At 43.1% G+C, this 22,996-nt stretch overlaps 1 protein-coding gene across 3 annotated transcripts in view; it reads right to left on the reverse strand.

The window, feature by feature from the left end:
* RIN2 (Ras and Rab interactor 2) overlaps positions 1 to 22,996 on the reverse strand; it is a 175,333-nt gene that overhangs the window by 12,848 nt on the left and 139,489 nt on the right. For all 3 annotated transcript variants that reach the window (XM_073672468.1, XM_073672467.1, XM_073672466.1), the window contains 2 exons: positions 16,893 to 16,984; positions 8,741 to 9,838 (listed from right to left, as the gene is read on the reverse strand). In XM_073672468.1, coding sequence (XP_073528569.1) covers positions 8,741 to 9,838; positions 16,893 to 16,984 — 1,190 coding nt within the window. The remainder of the gene's footprint in view (positions 1 to 8,740; positions 9,839 to 16,892; positions 16,985 to 22,996) is intronic.

Consider the following 22,996-nt stretch of genomic DNA (forward strand, 5'->3'; position numbering starts at 1 on the left):
TCTATGTATCTCACTTTTTCGAGATACAATGTCAAAACCATTTGTCTTCCACCTTTATACATGTCCAGCAGCCTAACCAGCTCTGTTATAGCACGATACTCTACTCTCCACAGAAAGTGTCCTAAGTAGCAAAACCTGGTAACGCACCCTCCCTTACATCATCTAACACCATGGCACACCTCCAATATTAACACTCCAGGAGGAATGCTAGGACAGCTGTCATATCGGCCATTGGCAGAGATACCGGCCAGCCTTCTTGTGTATTATTTTTACTTATGGACACAAGCCAGCTTTTGAGTGGAACCCTTTTATTTGCTCTAATATACCGTATACAGACGAGGACTTTTCTAATTGTTATTAAATGGTGTGCTACAAGGCAACAGTGCTAACCACTTAGCCGCCACTATCAACATTTAACCATTGAGCAGCGACTGTCAACCGTTAACCACTGAGCCACCATTGTCAACATTTAACCACTGAAGCACCATTGTCTCAACATTACAGGTGACTCATCTGTGGCTTTAGACAGTGATTACATAAATGCATGATAACAAGGTGTAATGTGACTTCTTCTATTTCACAGAATATTTATGTATCATAGAAGCATTGTTAATAGTCTTGACCCATGGTGCATTGAGTTGACCCCCAGATCGGCACTATGTATAGGTCCAGAGCAATGCTCTGTGCAGTAACAGATCAGCAATACTGAATGATAGTGGCTATGAAAGGCTCAATGCTCTGCATTCCTGGTGAAGCGTGCACTAGTTATCTATGGATATTCCTAAAATAAACCCAGTATTACAATGTGGACAGTTCTGATTTCCCAAGAACTGCTGGTGATAAGTGACCGCATCCAATCCATCAGTTCTACTAATGAGTCAGCCTAAGAAATGCGAGTCCGATTTACACACTGTGGTTTCGCATGTAATTGGTTGTTCAGCTAAATGCGAGATTCATCACTTTGAATGATTTCAATTGGTTGCGGCTCAATGTCTTAGCGCCCACTATGAAGGAAATAGTGTGAATATCTACTGGATGGACTATTTACCTTTTCTTCAAATGATTGCACTGAAATAACAGACAATGAAGCTGATAAAGCACAAAGGTGTAAGTAAGTAATAGGGAGTTGGGTCCAACAATGGATCACTTGAGTATTTTTACAGCTCTATTAACACGATATCTCCATGTTTACATATTACTATGTGGCATTTTTCAACATGTCCGATCCTATTGTTCTCAGGAGATCAGTGGCCACCAGAGATGTCTGGCAGCAGCCGATTCCATCTTCCATATTCAGAAGACATGCATGCTTGGCCGGACCGCTCTTGCATGTGTAGGTGGTAAGGAATGCAGCGGACATCTTTATAAAGTGTATGGCCGGCTTAGTAGACAAATGGAGTCTGAATATTAGATTTAATTAATAGTTACGTTCCTGTCCTTTCAGAAGAAGACATGTATATTTATCACGCCCAGTGACATTCAGGCCCAGTGCCTACTCCCTCTCTGTATATTATACACGAGGAGGAATTACAATATATTGCACAGCAACTGAATAACAATGATGTCACCGAACACTGAGATCCTTCATGGAGCAGCATTAGCATTAAATACACTGTGCAGAAATCCTCTGTCTTTTCACTTTTGTTCTATAACTTCATAAATAATGCTGGCCATTGTGATTTATTTATTCCAACCCGGAATCAGGGATTACAATGCACAAGACAAGGCGAACCACAAAGATCCTGTCCATGCTCTTTCCATCAAGGCTTCTGGTACTGATGAAGGCAAGAATAGGTGAATGTGCGACTGTATTCCTGCTCACAAATGTACCCAAACCAGGATGGAAACCTGACAGACTCCATCATTAGTCAATGGGATCCTTTGCGATTTGTTTGGATCTGTTTGAAAATTGATCTATTCTAGATATCATGGTTCCGATATGTAGGTAAATCTTACATTAGTGTGAAAAGATTATCAGGGACATAGGTCTAAAAGCTGAATTTAGCTAAAGTAAATTTAATTTATCTTGCAGCTGGCCTCCAAAATGAGGGTTAAGTTTTGTGTACAGGCGAAGTTTAGGCCCTGATATACATTAGATATAAGTCGGCCAATCTGCCAATTTAGGTAGCCGATCAGCTGATGTCTATGGGGCCTCCTGACTTCTCTCTGACAGATGATGTTGGGAGAGAGAAGGATCCAGCATGTTGGAACATCAACTGCAAGATGTTCCAAGCGTTCTTGTTTATGGGGTAGAAGCGGTCTGCGAAACAAGCATTTGGCCAACAGCTAACTCATGTGTATGGCCACCTCAACCTCTGTAAAGCTTGATTATATCGATAGCTATATATTTGGCCAACAGCTAACTCATGTGTATGGACACCTCAACCTCCGTAGAGCTTGATTATATCGATAGCCATATAGTTGGCCAACAGCTAACTCATGTGTATGGCCACCTCAACCCCCGTAGAGCTTGATTACATATTTGGCCATATACAATGTAATCAGATACATGTAACTGCAGCACTGAAAATCTTTGATACCGCAGTTTTCACGTAACCCTAACCACACAAGAACGTTCCTGGAAGCTGAATTAGAGGATTACCTCACCTGCAATACCTTAGGAGGACAACGTCAGGGTCTCATGTTATAAATAGTAACTGCAAGGTATTGTGTAGTCGCCTCCAGCTTCTGAAATGCTGACTAGCACAATGGCTTCCTATTAAGCTATTCTCATGCCAAAACCACATGGAGTTTCAAGCATTAGTCACAAGTTTCTGTCTGGATGATTGAGCAATGCCGCTTTGTAATGCCGATACACAGATGATGCGCAGCAGGTTTTAGCAGAAAAGCAAACATTGGATTTGACTCCTGGCTACAGTTAATATTGGATTATATGATCCGATGGGAAGTAACGCAACATATGAACTAATAGGACTGTATACTCTGTTACAGGGGATTCTTTATTTACCACAGTGATATATAACAGATAGCACTGGGCCATACATACTGATAGTGTCCTAATACAACTTCCTGGCTGCAGTGCTAAGTGCCCATTATATAATCCTGGGCCAGTGCCAGATCCACATAGTAACACCAGTGGTCAGACTGGCCACATTCATAACATATCAATTGGCCAAACACTCATTGTCTAGTAGTTTTCTTCCCCGAGCTCCCCCTACACATGCATGCTCGGCTCTCAGTGGGAAGAGGGGAGTATACTGCTGCCAAGCATCTCTGGCGGCAACTGATCAGTAGAATAGTGGATCGGACATGTTAAAATCCAACTGCCCGGTTCTTCTCTACTCCAAAATCTTCTATGGGGGTTTGAAGTCCCCTGTACATATTAGATTGTTGGCTGGTAGTGGCAAAATCAGCAGGTTCGGGCCTTTTATTGATTTGATGTGTATGACCAGCTTTAGTAGTACTGGGACATCCATAGTATCTGCAGCTGCCAATGAGGAGGGTACCACACACGTGGCATCTGCGTGATATATGCGGCATCCATACATTGTATATCATGTTGCTTTATATAGTATTCTATACTATACTGTAGATGCTTATACACCAAAAATATATCATGAAGAAGAGTCAGCAGCGAATCTTAGTAAATCAAAAGGAAACAATATTGTATAAAAAACAGTAGTCACAATACAATCCCTACATGATAGAAAATGTTATGTAAGTCCTATAGTAGGGTGACTTATATACCACAATGGAGGACGTCCCATGCTTAGCGTGCTATGGCCCCAGGACGTAAAAAACCTGTCTGGTTTCTAGGACTCGTGGGTGGATGAATTAGGCAACAATTCAGATAAGAGGCTGACGTGATAAATATGTTTTGTTGACAATGGTTAGGAAAGCATTGACTTTCACAGGAAAAGGTTCTGACACTAAGTAAACACGGTTGGTAATTTTAGCAATGCCCATGGGACACAGACTCACTACAGAGAGCTCCATCTCTATGCAAACACAATATGTATGTGGTGCAATGTAATAATCTCTGGTATCATCACTCAAACAGAATACAGACTACCGTAAATAGTGCAAGTATCCTGGTGACAGAATTTACAATTTCCTGCAGCCTTAAAGGGGGTTGTCTCAAGTGGGTAAAATTACAAAGTTCTTGTAAAAACAAGCAACTTTGCAAATTTACCCCATTCTAGAAATCCTCTCCGTACTCAAAAATGGAAGGATTTCTAATTTTATAGTGTACAGATTGTTGCTTAGGTTATAATGTACAAATTGTTCCTTAGGTTACCGGCCACCTCTGCAGCCCCAGTCTGGCTGGTTACCTAGGCAAGGAGCATGCTCTAGGCCAGGGGTCTCAAACTCGGCTGGGTATATGGGCCGCAAATGGAAAAAATTTTAATTTGGGGGGCCGCATTTTTTGTTCAATGTGACATTTTTAGTGATACCATTTTTTTTTGTATACACCTTTTGAACATTTTTGCCGTGTTTATTTTTTTATAGCTTGGGTCCTTATGGATGTGGCGATAATAAACGTGTACTTTTTTGTGTTTACTTTAGTTTACATATAAAACAGCATTTTTAGTGCCCAATATTTTTTCATGCTTTATTTTTATTTTTTTGATTTTTACAATTTTGTTTCCCCCAATTGGCCACATACAGTAAAATTGTCTTACAATTAGCATCATATAGTAATAATGGCAAACATCTTGTAGTAATGTCCCCATCTTGTACTAATGTGCCCCAACCAGGTCCCCATCCTGTGGCTATGTGCCCCATCCAGGTCCCCATCCTGTGGCAATGTTCCCGATCCAGGTCCCCATCCTGTGGCAATGTTCCCGATCCAGGTCCCCATCCTGTGGCAATGTTCCCGATCCAGGTCCCCATCTTGTGGCAATGTTCCCCATCCTTGCCCCCATCTTGTACTAATGTGCCTCATCCAGGTCCCCATCCTGTGGCTATGTGCCCCATCCAGGTCCCCATCCTGTGGCAATGTTCCCGATCCAGGTCCCCATCTTGTGGCTATGTGCCCCATCCAGGTCCCCATCTTGTAGCTATGTGCCCCATCCAGGTCCCCATCTTGTGGCTATGTGCCCCCATCCAGGTCTCCATCTTGTGGCTATGTGCCCCATCCAGGTCCCCATCTTGTGGCTATGTGCCCCATCCAGGTCCCCATCTTGTGGCTATGTGCCCCATCCAGGTCCCCATCTTGTGGCTATGTGCCCCATCCAGGACCCCATCCTGTGGCTATGTGCCCCATCCAGGTCCCCATTTTGTGGCTATGTGCCCCATCCAGGTCCTCATCTTGTGGCTATGTGCCCCCATCCAGGTCTCCATCTTGTGGCTATGTGCCCCATCCAGGACCCCATCCTGTGGCTATGTTCCCCATCCAGGTCCCCATCCTGTGGCTATGTGCCCCATCCAGGTCCCCATCTTGTGGCTATGTGCCCCATCCAGGACCCCATCCTGTGGCTATGTGCACCATCCAGGTCCCCATCTTGTGGCTATGTGCCCCATCCAGGTCCCCATCTTGAGGCTCTGTGCCCCATCCAGGTCCCCATCTTGTGGCTATGTGCCCCATCCAGGTCCCCATCCTGTGGCTATGTTCCCCATCCAGGTCCCCATCTTGTGGCTATGTGCCCCATCCAGGTCCCCATCTTTTGGCTATGTGCCCCATCCAGGTCCCCATCTTTTGGCTATGTGCCCCATCCAGGTCCCCATCTTTTGGCTATGTGCCCCATCCAGGTCCCCTCTTGTGGCTATGTGCCCCATCCAGGTCCCCTCTTGTGGCTATGTGCCCCATCCAGGTCCCCTCTTGTGGCTATGTGCCCCATCCAGGTCCCCTCTTGTGGCCATGTGCCCCATCCAGGTCCCCTCTTGTGGCTATGTGCCCCATCCAGGTCCCCTCTTGTGGCTATGTGCCCCATCCAGGTCCCCTCTTGTGGCCATGTGCCCCATCCAGGTCCCCTCTTGTGGCTATGTGCCCCCTGTGCTGTTCTTCACACACATAAAAAAAAAAAAGATGATTCTCACCTGTCCTCCGTTCCCTCGGCGGCCTTCCTGCAGATGTGGCCGCAGGCACCACAAAGTCAGACCCCTTGACGATCCCGACCTGGTCCAGGAGGAGCCGCCGACAGCAGCGCTGAATTGACACACAGAGACTGTCTCCTAGCACAGCATTTTCAATGTCAGCCGCCGGCCAATCAGAGGCCAGCAGCTGACATCAGCGTACGGCAATGACGTCATACTCACTGCGCCGACACGCAGATATCAGCTGCTGGCCTCTGATTGGCCAGCGGCTGTCATTGGAAATGCTGTGCTGGGAAACAGTCTCTGTGTGTCAATTCAGCGCTGCTGTCGGCGGCTCCTCCTGGACCAGGTCGGGATCGTCAAGGGGTCTGTGCCTGCGGGCCGCGTGTTTGAGACCCCTGCTCTAGGCTCTACATCCTGCTCGCACCGCTCTGAAGCTGGCCAGATCGCTGGATCTGAACAGATTCAGTCCTCTGGTGCTTCTCCCATGCTGCAGAGGAAAAGTTTCCTGGACAAGTTCGAACCAGCGGCGCTCCCATGACACTAGTCTGAACTGTCTTCAGGAGCACAAAGCAGGAAGCCGGGGGCGGTGCGCTCCTGAAGACTCATCTTGAGAAAACCCCTTAAAAGTTTGTATCTGAGCACTCCTACAGGAAAAGGGTGAGAGGGCAATAATAGCAATAATAATGTACTAAGATTCTTATTTCGTAATCTTCCACTAACTAATATAATTCAAAAGGTGGAGCACTAATTTTAATTTAAGACACATATCTATTTATGACTTGGAACGCTCCCATTACAAGTACAATCACATGTAGAAGATCTGGTACGGGGACGGTCCTAAGCACTTAAACAGGGCTTGGCGAAATTCCTGTGCTTGGTACCTTGAGGAGTGGTGGATACAGTGGAACAGGTCGCTATGTTTTTTTTCTTACAAATTCTGTATACAATGGGTGGCACGTGGAGGTACAGTACGGGCCTATACCAAGCAATGGGCAGTGCCTTATAGAACCATAAGACTACGACCAGCAGAGTACATAAGGTGTTAGGCTGAGGTATCATGAGAGTCACTACCCAAATTTCAGAGTCACGCAAGCAGCATTGGCATTTGTAAAATTGTCCATCTAAACAAGTAGGATCTTTGGCTGGCACACTGTCATCTAAAGCCGAATCTTACAAAAAGTCTACGATTTCCTATGAAAATCCCTCTGCCACCAACAAAAATTACAGAAGTACACAACAACAAAATGTACCATCACACATCATAGACAAAAACTCGGATTTCCAGAAAAAAAAAAAGATTTGATCCTGAAACTTTGCTACAAAGCTTGTGATGCATAAATTTCTATAACTTCAAGGCCAATCCCATCATTCCTTTCCGCTCATGCTCAATGGGATTTTGGCTCATGCTTAGCAATATATCCATATTTATTAGCACATTTCATTTTGTGATTCCTTCCTTATGATCAGTGGAGTAACCTGAAGCTTGTGGGCCCCAATGCAAAATCTCCAATACGCCCCAAACCAACGCAGGTCTTTTACTAATAATAGTCTTTTCATACGGGGTAAAAGGACCTTTTGAGACCCCTATTCTCCAGGGCCTGGGTGCCATGGCAAATCCTGCACCTAATATAGTTCCATCCCTGCTTATTATATACAATGATACCGGCAATGTAAATGAAGACACGTCAACTACTCCATATAAAAGCTACAATAACACACTAGATCGGGAGGCACCAATGGTATCCACCTGTTTATTCCAATCTCACAAGCTTGGGGGGGGGGGGGGGGAGTTCCTTGGCACGTTATATGTATGTAGCATGGCACACAATCCTTCTGGCGTAGGGAGTGTTTTGCAGAAGCACTAAATCTGGCATAAAAGGGGTTAAGTCACATACAGACAAGCGGAAACCAGCAAAAAATAATTTAATTAGTATTGCTGGTGCCAAGCCTGGGAAGGTTTTTTTCTCAGTTTTCATTTCCACTTGAATATGTGAATTGAAAGCAGTGAGTAAATTGGCAAGATACCTCCTGGCAGCATCCAAGGAAAAAGGGGACGAGCTAAGCAGGAGGAATTCCTAAGAGTAGCCAAGGGGTGCTGGTCCTGGCAGACATTAACCTCTTCATTGCAGATCTCTATTGCTTTAGGATTTATATATATATATATATAGATAGATAGATAGATAGATAGATATATCCTAATGCAATAGAGATCTGTAATTAAGAGATTAATGTTTGCCAGGACTACTCTTAGGAATTTCTTCTGCTTAGCCCGTCCCCATATATATGCTCCCATATTAAACCGTCATCATGTTGTAGGTGCAAGATCTTGAATATCTGTGAGATATATCACTTGTGACTGACACAAGTAAGCTATTGATTAAACTCCCAAGACAGATGCATTAGACACGCCGCAAGTGGTTTTTGTTACCGAATCCCTTTCATGTCCCCCCCACCCTCGGCCCCGCGTCCATATTACTTATGCCGTGCCTTTAATGGATAAACAAAAACATGTGAAGAAATATTTCCTAGCATGCATGTAGAATTTGGGTATAATCTGGGCTACATGTTGTGTGACACATTGATTGAATTCACCATATCTGATATGGATCCGTGAGCCTCAGTCCTAAGATGTATGAAGGAATATCAGGAGAGAGTAATTGGTGCCAGAACATGGCCACATTATAGCTTCTTATGCAATACGGACATTGTGTTATATCATGAAATAACTTGTGCTTCTTACCGATTTGATCTTCTGGGATCAGGGATTCAATTGGGGGGTCCAGTTCTGAGCTCTGGGCCAAGTAATTCTTAACTTGTGTCATAAATTGTCGGATGGTGTGCAGCATATCTGTGCTGGAGACGTGGCAGTCCTTATTCTCCTGCAGAAAACTGATGTAATCCTGTACGAGACACCCAAAATACGTACACTTGTCCCGAGACATGGCAACTATTTTCTTAATCATCTTCTTCTCTGGTGTCACCAAGGAACTGAACACTCCGCTCATTTTGCGCAGGTGAGTTTTCACAATTTTGGAGAGTCCCAGAGACGTACCCCTTTTATTTTTGGACTTTACTGGTGGTGCAATGCTCTCCTGATCACTTTCTTCTTCGCAATCCTCCAAGCTGTCACCTTCGTAAAATGCGGGCACTATGCGGTCATACTCATAAGAGTCCGAGGATGACGTTGAGATGCTCATATCACTCAGGCGCTGTATGCGTAAGGTGCCCTGCACAGGTGAATTGCTGATCTGGTTCACATTCATGTTCTGCATTGGTTTCTGGGGTGGAGATTCTTCAGGTTGAGAGTCAAAAGAGGATGTACAGGAGCTGTTAAGTGATGGGATCTGGTCGTTGTTTTGCCACCTGTTAATGGTAGCCTGTTTCTTCAAGCGAGGAGGGGGGATAGGAGCAGAAATCTTAGGAGAGTCCAAGTTCCCGTGCCTTGTATTAATAAGTGTTTCTGGCATGCTTGGCTCTGACTGTACAGCTCTGGACAGCTGAAAGTTTGTGCGACGACTGTTAATGGAAGGGGGTGGGGGCCTGGGAGGTGGTGATCTCGTCCTCTCTAGGCCATTTGCTTCTAGGGTTCTTGTGCTGTCCCTCTTCAAGCTTCCCCCGGAGTCTTGGCTGTGCAATTTTAAGAAGAGAGGATTAATAAAACACAGAGCTCCGTTGGTCTGGCTACATTCCAGTTCTGAGGGCGTTCTGGTGCGGAGAGAATGCACTCCATTTATAAGAGGTAGATGATGTGACTGCCTCTTGACACTGCCTTGAGGGAGAGGCTTCGGAGAAGGTGGAGGATATTTTGGTCTGATGTTTGCAGAAGATTTCCAAAAGTCTTAAAAGAAAAAAAAAACACAAAACAACAATCATTGTGTGAAAGGAACATGTGCAGAAATATGTATCTGGCATTACTTTAGTAGAATCGATAATTTTCACAAGTTTACAAGAAGGTTAATCTAATCTATTACAGACGACACACGATCATCTGGGGGGCACCACAACATCAGCAAGTCAGTCAGTGAGGATTATTCATTATGGCATTTACTTAACACTACAAACTACAGAGAAGAGCTGACATTGATACTGTATAGTATCAGGAGCTGTCACTGGATCATATCATGTAGTATCAGGACTTGTAGGTGGGTCACATTGTGTAGCTTCAGGACCTGTAGAGTATCAGGACCTGTGGTTGGGTCATATTGTGTAGTATCAGTATCTGTTGTTGGGAGTAGGGGCGGACATACCATTGGTGCAACCTTTGCAGCCGCACAGGGGCCCAAGAGGTAACGGGGCCCATTTCCCCATCCAAAGCAGGTGGACTGCAGTTATTGGACTGCAGAAAGCCCATAAATTGTTCTTGCACAGAGGTCCTCTTCTGTCTGTGTCCACCAGTGCTTGGGAAAAATTGTGTAGTATTAGAACCTGTAGTTGGGTCATATTGTGTAGCTTTAGGACCTGTTTTGGGGTCATAATGTGTAGTATCAGAACCTGTTGTTGGGTCACACTGTGTAGTGTCAGGACCTGTTATTGGGTCATATTGTGCAGTATCAGGACCTGTTGTTGGGTCACATTGAGGGGTCCAGCGACCCACTTCAGCCACCGTGACATCATTATCTGCTGGCAGTGAGACTACACACCCCAGCTGGCCCTTCTGCAACATCTGGCGCCTCCCCAGGGGCCCACCACAGGGTTACATTCTGTAGTATCAGGACCTGTGTTAGGTCACATTGTGCAGTATCAGGACCTGTGTTAGGTCACATTGTGCAGTATCAGGACCTGTGTTAGGTCACATTGTGTAGTATCAGGATCTGTTGTTGGGTCACATTGTGTAGTATCAGGATCTGTTGTTGGGTCACATTGTGCAGTAACAGGACCTGTTGTTGGGTCACATTGTGCAGTAACAGGACCTGTTGTTGGGTCACATTGTGCAGTATCAGGACCTGTGTTAGGTCACATTCTGTAGTATCAGGACCTGTGTTAGGTCACATTGTGTAGTATCAGGATCTGTTGTTGGGTCACATTGTGCAGTATCAGGACCTGTGTTAGGTCACATTGTGCAGTATCAGGATCTGTGTTAGGTCACATTGTGTAGTATCAGGACCTGTGTTAGGTCACATTGTGTAGTATCAGGATCTGTTGTTGGGTCACATTGTGTAGTATCAGGATCTGTTGTTGGGTCACATTCTGCAGTATCAGGACCTGTTGTTGGGTCACATTGTGTAGTATCAGGACCTGTGTTAGGTCATATTGTGCAGTATCAGGATCTGTTGTTGGGTCACATTGTGTAGTATCAGGATCTGTTGTTGGGTCACATTCTGCAGTATCAGGACCTGTTGTTGGGTCACATTGTGTAGTATCAGGACCTGTGTTAGGTCACATTGTGTAGTATCAGGATCTGTTGTTGGGTCACATTGTGTAGTATCAGGATCTGTTGTTGGGTCACATTCTGCAGTATCAGGACCTGTTGTTGGGTCACATTGTGTAGTATCAGGACCTGTGTTAGGTCATATTGTGCAGTATCAGGACCTGTTGTTGGGTCACATTGAGGGGTCCAGCGACCCACTTCAGCTACCGTGACATCATTATCTGCTGGCAGTGAGACTACACACCCCAGCTGGCCCTTCTGCAACATCTGGCGCCTCCCCAGGGGCCCACCACAGGGTTACATTCTGTAGTATCAGGACCTGTGTTAGGTCACATTGTGCAGTATCAGGACCTGTTGTTGGGTCACATTGTGCAGTAACAGGACCTGTTGTTGGGTCACATTGTGCAGTATCAGGACCTGTGTTAGGTCACATTGTGCAGTATCAGGACCTGTGTTAGGTCACATTGTGTAGTATCAGGACCTGTTGTTGGGTCACATTGTGTAGTATCAGGACCTGTGTTAGGTCACATTGTGCAGTAACAGGACCTGTTGTTGGGTCACATTGTGCAGTAACAGGACCTGTTGTTGGGTCACATTGTGCAGTATCAGGACCTGTGTTAGGTCACATTGTGTAGTATCAGGACCTGTGTTAGGTCATATTGTGCAGTATCAGGACCTGTTGTTGGGTCACATTGTGCAGTATCAGGACCTGTGTTAGGTCACATTGTGCAGTATCAGGACCTGTGTTAGGTCACATTGTGTAGTATCAGGATCTGTTGTTGGGTCACATTGTGTAGTATCGGGACCTGTGTTAGGTCACATTGTGTAGTATCAGGATCTGTTGTTGGGTCACATTGTGTAGTATCAGGATCTGTTGTTGGGTCACATTGTGCAGTATCAGGACCTGTGTTAGGTCACATTGTGTAGTATCAGGATCTGTTGTTGGGTCACATTGTGTAGTATCAGGATCTGTTGTTGGGTCACATTGTGCAGTATCAGGACCTGTTGTTGGGTCACATTGTGTAGTATCAGATGGACCTGTCATTGGGTCAGTCATGAATATTAAAGAAACAATCCATAATACACGTGATCCTGGTATAGTAGACATACCATTGTGGAGATTCCTATATATTTTACATTTAATAACATTTTTATTTCATCATTTTAATACTTGTGTAGTCATGCAGCTAAGAGCACAGATTTGTGATCGATATTGCTGCAGATTACCTGCAGGACCGCAGGCAAATCCATAATTTCAGATAAGTTTAAAATAAAAAACAAAACACTAAACTTACCTGTTCTGAAACTCTTATATCAAAGCATCCATGGTCCCCACCGGTCTCTGCACCTTCCATGTGACCAGTGCGGTCAATCATAGGCAGCATTGATCACATGTGATGCCCACCATAGCTGGAGGCGGGCATACCGAGATCATCGAGGGACCAGGGAAGAGTAAAATACTTTTTTATTCCAGCAGTGCAACTATTTTAAGCAGTCAAATACGGAAAATAAATCTGCCTCAAACTTTGCACACAATTTGGTGTGTATTACAAGTATGATTTCTCCAGATGTGCTGCAGAATTTTTCTTTTCTTGAACTCCAACATATGTGAATGTACCTAAAGGCAATGGGCCCATATATGACGACAGTATGGCCACGGTGAGATGTTGATGAAGATAAACCTAACAGCTCACATCTGCTGTTCCCAAGAAGGTAAAAAGCAAACAATGTGCAGACAATGGCAATGATGTGAAACCTCATGTCATCTCATAATTAATCCGCATTGCATATGCGCTGCAAACATCTTAGGCAATGTTCACATGCAGCGTTTTTGATGGGTAAAACTAACTTTATTAAACATGTACCGTATACAAAACATACATGTAATCTGCATACAACAAATGCTGCAAAAATGCTGCAAAATGGGCGTTTTGAAGGCAGCGTTTTTACTGTCAGGTTCTGGCTGCAGAAAAAAAACGCAGTAAAAATTTAATTTTCTTTATATTTCACGATGCTGTAGTCCGGAGTCCAGTCCGGTCCTCCATGTTAGCCGGGCAAGGGCAAGCTTGACTTCTGCAACCCACATCCACTGCCCAATAAAATGAGGGCTAGAAAGGTCGAGAGTCTGGTACAGCACGGCATTCTGGAGATATTCTCTAGAATCAATGGTTCTATTAGAGCATACCTCTGTAATGAGGAGTCTGATAAAGCATGGCACATCTGCACTTCTATATGCCTGCAGGTACTATGGGTGCTGGATTATGCCTGCAGGTACTATAGGTGCTGGATTATGCCTGCAGGTACTATGGGTGCTGGATTATGCCTGCAGGTACTATGGGTGCTGGATTATGCCTGCAGGTACTATGGGTGCTGGATTATGCCTGCAGGTACTATGGGTGCTGGATTATGCCTGCAGATACTATGGGTGCTGGATTATGCCTGCAGATACTATGGGTGCTGGATTATGCCTGCAGATACTATGGGTGCTGGACTATGCCTCTGTACATCCAGGAGTTTGTAGAGAGTGCTAATACACTAGTGAGCATAAAACCTTTGATTGCATGTACATCACATTAGCACAATCTACAAATTGCGTATGCCAGGAACTATTGCTGTAGAGTGAATGCATACATACCTGGCCAAGAACAGCTTTTATTAGGACTCGCTCACCCTGGTGTATAATACGGAGGACAATGTGAGAAAATCTCGTGTAGCAATGTTATTCAGTGAGGCAGAGCAGATCTGCAAATCTTTTCTGATGCCGATTCGGCATGAGAAAAAAAAAAAATCGCTGCGTGCTGCAATTGGCACAGTATCTTGCACAGCACACACCATTTCAAGTCAATGAGTGCATGCAAAACATCGGACTGCACTCGGATGTCATCCGATTGCAGTCCAATATACGCTGCGACAGGCAATGGAGAAGATGGAGAGATTAATCTCTCCTTCTTCTCATCGGTGATCTGATTCTTGTGAGAGGATTGGAGCACAGAGCACTGACACTCGACTCACGCTCGCAGCAGAGTTTGAGCCGAATGTCATTAGCATATCGCATCTGATGCTATAAACTAATGTGACCCCGACCTATATAGCATTTCAGGACATTCGTATTGTCCTGGCAGGGAACAGAGAAAAGTATTTTGCAGGGCAAGCAAGGCAAAAGAAAGCTGAAAGCTCCTTTTTTTCCAGCCTCAGCCCAGATCATCAGCTGCTCGGCTCTTCCCCCCTCTCTGTGCCTGTAAACACACAGCTGCATGCGTGTGGATTGCGAGACTAGGAATTTAGCATAGTGCGTGGTCAGAAAGAAAAAAAGACATGCTGTGTGCTTTCATAGATTATAACCATGAGTAACAGGAAACTCTGCGAAGAAATCAAACATATGTCTGGCCTACTTGTAGGAGGCCCAAGACTGATGTAGAAAGGAGGAAAGACGAGAGCACTCTAATGTTTATCACATGCAGGCCAAGTAGGTTGTCAGAAAATCTGCTTTTTGTAAGTTTCTAAAGTTTGCTTCAGTATGGATATATTTCCAGTTACAGAAAAGAAACTAAAAATTATTTGTGCAGGAAGAAAAACAGCATCCCTCGCCATGCTACAATGCTTCTGGAACCCCCCGATTACTTCTAGGGGAGGTATGGACCACTGTTGGCTGCCACATAAGTAGGCATTTTCATCCAGCTATAAATGAGATGGAAATAACCTTTTAAGATCAAATCAAATTAAAGTGTACCAGAAGAATAGAAGGAACAAGGTGAAGAGGAAGACCAGCAACCTGATGGCTTCATACTATCAAGATAATGACGGAGAAGACTGTGGTGGACCTATCTAAGCCTGTGCAAGATCGATCTTCCTACAGATCGTTAATCCATCAAATCTCCATGACTCGAGATCGAGCTGAAGGTCGTTAATAATAAATAATATAATTTTTTTTATTTCAATGTTCTGCCCTATTACAAATTTTGCAGATCGGTGGGGTTCTATGTCCTGAGACTCCCACCGATCACTGATGGGTGTTGTTCAGCACCGCCTATTCAACTGAATGGCTTGGTGCAATAAAACTGATTCCTAGAAGCATACAAGAAAAACAGATGACACGCAGATGGAAAAAATGGACACAAGGACCAAAGATGAATGAAAAATGAATGCACCACACTGATCTAAAATGTTCAGTTTAGAGTTTGTAAAAAAAAAAAAAAGTGTGAATTTGGTTTAACTTGTCTTTTTAAGTGAGCTGCACTACCAGGTACACGACAATGTGTGGCGCTGTGCCTGTGTAAACTTCATACTTGGCATTAATTGAAAAGGCTAAAATACAGTTAGAGGTAGTCTCTGAAAGAAAATGCCATAAAGGTCTGGTGCATTTGGGTTGTCCTGACCCAAGTTCTGCTGGATGAGGTAGCTGACTGAATGGAGATCTGAGAGCAGCTACCTCCATATATAATGAACAAATCAGGATCTGTCTTTCCCACACATAAGCAGACGGAGGTCTCTTAGAGAGGTATTCACATTGGTAGGTCCTGACATCGAGAAACGCCTTACCGCGGCTGTCAGGTACACATGAATTGGCCAATTTATGCGCTAAGATTTCTCATTTATTTACAGCAGTAATGCTATTCATTTTCCATACTTCATATTTACATGCGCTAAAAAAAATTTAAAAAAAAAATTATTTTTCATGTATTTCTATTTTTTACAGCAGTTATGCTCTTCATATTTCATATCTATATACTCAGTGTTACAGTGTGCTACTTTATTTGTTCATTATGAATGGAGATCTGGTCACGTATGTCCTGGACTCTCTACATTCACGTCTAGAAGAGTTACAGAAAGTACCGTTAGATCTAAATATCTTAGTTTTTATGTTTCAGATCTGTTCATTGCATAGGACCCATTAAAGGGGCTCTCCAGGTAAATAAGTTATATCACCTACTCACAGTATGGATGATAACTGGTTTATCGGTGGGGGTCCAACCACCGCGACCCACACTAATCGGCAGAGCAGAATACTTTTATCTCTGTTACAATAGAGCTGCAGTGAACATGCCCGACCATACGAGAATGAATGGGCGTCTGACCTGCCGCTCCATTTTGTAACAGGTATAAAAGTGCCCTGTTGGGGATAAAAAATATCCACATTCTGCCGATCTGTTAGGGTCCCAGCAGGCAGATACCCACTGATTAACAAGTTATCCCACGGATATGTGCTGCTTACAACGGTGATTGTAAAGCAGCTTTAAAAGTAATTTCACTTGGCAGAAAAGTTTTTGCCTGTTCGCTGAGCGATTGGCGGCCTGTAACACACTGTGCGATTATCGGAAAACTCATTCACAGAAATCACGCCCTAAGCTTAGGCATCAAACACATAGCATAGGTACTGTGCAGCGGAGCTAAGGAGTTGTCAAGAACGCCTTGTGTCTCCGTCATGTCCTGTTCGGATAGAGCTATTCTCTCCTATAGCAATGCCTTGACTCGCGCACCACATGGGACCTTACAATGGGGAATAATGATTAATAAATACACTCACCGATCCCCAGTTGAGAAATATCTTCAAGTTCAGCATCTGACTTGGCTTTGGCAATGGCATGAGGCAACTTCAAAGTAAAGGGAAGGACATCCCTGTTGGTAAAGATAAATTAAATGGAGCATTATTACAGATATTTTGCTTTTTTTTTTCAACAGCCACATTACTGATCACGTGTTTATACAGAGTTTACACATGTGAATAGGCATTTAGTAGATGCGCCCAATAGTTGGGCATGAATCTCGTTCACACTAGTGCAGTTTTTTAATGTTTTTGAGAAAGAAAAGAGGAACAGCAGTGTGCAATGTACATACAATGCTGTTCAGTGTTTCTTAAATTGGTTAAGGGCTCTAATTTCTCACAAAAGAAATCCCATACAATACTGTGATAAGCCAGCTAAAGCCTCAACAGGCTGCAAAACACATGACAACTTTTGGGTGGCCACAAATAGACATTTCATGACAGAGTATCGCAAAAAAACATTTTACTTTTCTTTTTTAAGCTGGTTATCTTATGCCACATGCAGAACAAATAAAGAAGGACACATCTGTATAACATGCAGAATATACACAGAAAACCTATTTCATGCACATACTGCCATGCATTATGGTGTAGTACACAGCCACACTACCAGGTAAAGTCATACAATTGTAACGTAGAGCCAACTAGCACCTACATAAGGCTCATAAGGCTATAATTGTGTCCACATATAGATAACGCCTGACTCCTTGACTAAATATCACCGAAGCGCATGCAAATGCTGCACCATAATTGTGCATTGTGTGAACATGGCCAAAACTGTACATAGGTGTCAATGCTCTTTCGATACAGATCTGGATAGAGCGTTATTATGGCTATGGTAATTTAATTTTAAATACTTGTTATTTAGGAAACTTTCATATTTCCAGAGGAAAAAATGAAGTAATAGACTGAATACACTGCAGCAACAAATGAGGAGCAAACAGCGCACCATAACCAAACTGCAAAATCGACTGCAAAATCCGCATGGAAATACCAGCATTTTCAGTGAATTGTTGGGCTTCTTATACAGAATCTGATTTCCCTAGAAAAATAATCCGACATCACGATACAGCGGACTTCAATGCTCCAGTGTCCACATTCAATTAAGAGAGAAATCCATAGCAAAGCCGCAATAAATCCGTGACTAACGCGACACACAGCAGTTTAATTAAAACTTCCACTGAAATACTTCTGGTAACACTTTCCAAGAATGGCTTCTTTATTAAAACCATGATGATCGCTTTAAAACGGAGAAAAGTAAAGATTTATGAGCGTGGAGATTTTGCGCCCATAGAGTGAACGTAGCCTCTTAGCGATCTTTGTAAATGGACAGTAAAGTACATTGCACAGGGTTATGCCAGGCTACACACAGGAGATAGTATAAAAATATAAGATATATCAACATGTGGAATTTAGTAGTTCAATATACTAAATAATGATGTGCGATAAGAAGTTTATCCCTCAGTTATTGGCACGCATTTCGGTAAAGCTTTCATGGCTGCGTTATGTCATTTCTCTATAAACAGTGAGGTCAAGTAAGACAGAGCAAGCGCTGCGTGCTTCCAAAATGCTTTTTATACCTACGGTATCAAGTCCTGCTTATACACAGCATGAAAAGAAAGGTTTATTTGAGGTTACTTAGGATGTGCCGTCCAAAAACAGCATTGTATAGAGCCGCCTGGAAACAGTCCAACAGCTTGAAACAAATGAGCATGAATGAAGAGCTTCTGAGGTCACACTTTACTGTCAGGGAACCTGGTCACAAAGAGGAGCTGTGTTGTTCATACTACTGGGAATATTTAGGATAATGCACTAGATTAAAATGATCTGATCCTGATATCTGTGCATAAGTTATATTTTAGTAGAGAGATATCAGCCTCTATTGCATGTTACACACAAAGGACACGAGACTCACGTCACCTGTAGTATCTAAGCACCCTCCTACCACCAACCTGCCTCCATTCTAGGACATGAAAGTGGTAATTACTAAATTAAAATAAACAAACAGAAAAACTATTTTTAAAGGAATCTAGCCATCTTATACAATTCTTTCACATTACCAAATTTTTCACATTGAACTTGATACGATGTATTACTGGCTGCAGAGCAAAAAAGAAAAGTTTTGCTTTGCTTTTTATTTTGCCTCTCTGTTGCAGAGATATTAGCAATCAAAGTATTTGGCACCAAATGAGTTAACTTTTGTTAAGTCCAAGTGGGTGATATCAGATATTTTTCAGTGGTGGCAGGTACTTCTCCCTGTATGAGCTGCCCAATCATAAGCAGGCAGCAACACATCAGAAAAACAACACACCCCCACAATAGCTTAGATTTCTCAGAGTGTGCATGTAAGGATACAGCTCTGATCTGGTCTAACCTCCTTCTTGATTAGGAAGTGCTGGGAGGGTAGAGCACAGATGACTCACACACATGAGATAAAGTCCGTATGAAGAAAGATACAGCACCGTTGAGTTTAGCTGTGTCACATTACAAGCCCTTCTATCAGCTCCTCCTCTCATAGCATTGTCAGCTCTGTTGTACTTACCCTTCACAAACACTGCCGGTCAGGATCTGTGTCAGTAATCACACTTATTTATGTCTGTTATGCTCTAAAGTTGCTTTGCGCACAAGAGACATAAGTGTGACTCATCTCTGGACAGGCAGTGTGAGGTGAGCAGCAGTACAGCAGGGATGACAGTGGTGTGAGAAGAGGAGAGCTGATAGAAGGGTTTGTAATGTGACACATCTAAACTCAGCTATGCTGCCCCTTCCCCCACAGAGACCCTATTTGCAAGGTGTGAATCTTCTGTGTTTTATAATCATGCAGGAGGTTAGACCAGGAGATCAGGGATGTCTGTCATTATACATCTTACACAATGAGAAACCTAAACTATTGTGGGGGCGTGTTATTTTTCTGCTGTGTTGATGCCTTCTTATGACTGGTTAGAGTCATATAGGGAAAAGAAGTACAAGCCCCAAGTAAAAACTATTTGACAACACCGACTTACCAAAAATTAACTCATTAAGGGCCAAATACTTTGAAAGCTAATATCTCTGCAAAAGATAGGCAAAATAAAAAAAGATGTTTTATTCCACTCTGTAGCCACTATTATATTGTATGTTCAATTCAACGTAAAAAATTTGGTGAAAAGTCTTCTTTAAGAAGGTTTTTCTAATTGTCTAATATCTGAAGCTGGAGGCACTACTTCCCCAAAACACGATCGCGAAGCGTCAATGGGTATGTCAAAACGCCTGGAACTCCCTGATGGTACTCACAGCTGCCATCTTTGTGCTCCTGCCACAGACTTGAGGTCAGCAATATTGGCGCTAGGTCTTCCTTGCCACTGGGTCTTCCAGGGCTTGTGTGACATTGCCCAATCAGTGGCCTCTGATCGGCTGCTGCACTCTTACTTTCCTCAAATGAATGCCAGACAAGCGGAAGAAGTGAGAGTGGAGCAGTCCAATAGCGGTCGCTGATTAGCTGCAAGGCTCACGTGGCATAACAATGCCATGCAAACACCAGCAGACACGATGCCGACATTGCTGAAATTAATCCAGTGCAGGAGGGGAGTATATTTTTTCTTTTACAAGTAGGATTGTTTCATGTAAAAAGAGTTTGTCTAGGTAGTGGACAACCCCATTAGGTATAGCAGTACATAGTTCAAGTGATCAAACAAACCCTAGGAAAAGTAAAAGATAAAGTGAACTTAAGTGAAAATGAAGATAAAGTGAAAATCTGAGAGTAGCATGATGTAGGGTCAGAGGCCTTGATTCCAGTGATGTGTCACTTACTGGGATGCTTACTGCAGATTTGATTAAATCACTGTTTTCTCTGCAGTATATCTAGCAGTTCTCTGAATGCTGAGCTCTGTATAACGCCCACATCACTGATTGGCAGCTTTCTGCCTAAGCACAGTGTACACAGAAAGCTGTCAACCAATGGTGGGAGCATAGGTCAGGAATATATAGGACTGCCTACAGATTTACTAGTCTTCTAGTGATAATCTGCTTATATAACAGTGATTTTATCAAAACTATAGTAACCAGTCCACTAAGTAACACATCGCTGGAATCAGGGGCTCTCCAGCCATTAAGTAAAATAGGTTACATGCATTTTTTGAAAATACGGCAAGTAAAAAACTCACCAAAAACTCATGGTGGGAATGTAACCTTAAGGTTAATGCATTAAAACAAATAAATAAAATAATTATTGCGATAGTGGACTTAGGCATTTTAGATTTCCTATACTTCTGGTTGTATTTACAACTTCCTCTAAGGAACAAATGAAAAAAAAGGTTTGTAATACAAGGTGCAGTGGGTTTACAGTGTGATTCATTGTTCCGTCGGAAGGCTACGCGCCATGACCCGGCTTCCTGGGTGCAGGAAAAGTCCCTTGTGAAGTGGAAACTTGGATCACATATTCACATTTCCACCTCTGATGGCACAAAGGCGTCATTAGCCATCTCTGCCTAATGAACACAAGGGAGCATTGGGTGCAGATGACCCCATGTCACTTCCTTTCATAGGAGCTGATATTGTTACATCCTTCCTTGGTCTACAGCCCAGAGCAGCATTATCCTCATTCAGCTGACCACATGTGCTTGTCACAGCCATTCCTAAACAGCAGATTCCAGTCCAAACTCATAATAAAGCTTTTACTTTACAGTATAAGCCTCAGATTTTTAGCACAGCACATAAAATTAGTAAGAATGAACAATAACAGGAACAGCAGATATTAAATGGAGCATCAGGCAAACATCACAATAAACAGCCAATTCATCAAAATAAGCTCTAACGAGCCATTAACTACTGCGGCCTTTATGTTCCTATTACATGATCTCTCACACTAGATAACACATGGTTCACTAGCACTTTACTGCATTTATCTTTTTGTCTCTTTGAGGTTACATCATAGCTAGGAAACCATTCATAAACATAGATTCCTTCCCATTTCTGTTGACTGCCATTGGAAACACAAAGCACAAATACCCACACTGGACCCCTGCAGCATTCAACTACTTAAAAAGGACCGTTCACAAAATGTTTGATGTTGAATCGGGCACATGGTGTAATAGACGCTGCAGAGCAGAATAATATTATTTTTTTTTATTTCGCCTCTCCATTGTGTAGATATTAGCAATTAACGTATCTGGCACTTTAACAGTTAATATTTTTTAAGACCAAGTGGGTATTACCAGAGAGATTTCACTGGGGGCCTGTACTTCTTCCTCTTTCTGACGCTGACCAATCTTACGCCCCCCACAATAGCTCAGAACAGGCCGCAGACATTGACAACCAGTCAGCTCTCCCCACTGCAGTGTGATGACAGGTGCTGAAGCACAGCAGACCTGAGTGTGATTAACTGAAAGCTTTCAGCTCTCATCTCTGGCAATCAGTTTGGGCAAAGGGGAAGAACAGGAGCCTTCAGTCTCATTACAAACACTTTAGAAAAGGTTTTCTTTTAAAAATAGCACAACATAATAAATATATTGTATTTAATAGGCTACCGAGCATTAAATTAAGGTCTGAGGTGTGAAATGGTGCAAACGCTTGGCTTAGGCAGGTCATACACTTTAGCTAACTTGTTTGACCAACAGCTATTCCACCCACCCCTTTTCTTTCCTTCACACACTCAGTCTCTCAGGTCTTACGGTTTATCTCCTCCGGACGGCTGGTCTTGTTATAGATCCTATATCTTAGTGACTTTTTTGACCACCAGAGGAAGGACTATCTTTTCCTGAAACTGAGGTGTCACACACCACTATGGCCCATGCTACATCTTTTTTTTTTTGAATAATTATAATGCAGCCTATCAAGGTATGCTTTAAAGAGAAGTTATCATCAGAAAATAAACTATTGTTTAAATCAGGTCCTTGTGTCAAATATATTTTTTCAAATACTTTTGGCAATTTTTTTCCATATCACAATCTGTATTAAAAATAAAAAATGAGAAATCTTCCAATTTTCACACTGGCCACTGGGTTATTTTAGACTCTAATTTCCTGCAGTTTCAGGAAAATCACATGTACATTAGCCACAATGATCGGACTCTGACCCTATATTTTGTATTGAAGCATCTAATTAGCATT

This window comes from Phyllobates terribilis, unplaced genomic scaffold (assembly GCF_046119375.1).
Source record: "Phyllobates terribilis strain yellow unplaced genomic scaffold, ASM4611937v1 Scaffold_3__8_contigs__length_932513732, whole genome shotgun sequence".
NCBI classification, from domain to species: domain Eukaryota; kingdom Metazoa; phylum Chordata; class Amphibia; order Anura; family Dendrobatidae; genus Phyllobates; species Phyllobates terribilis.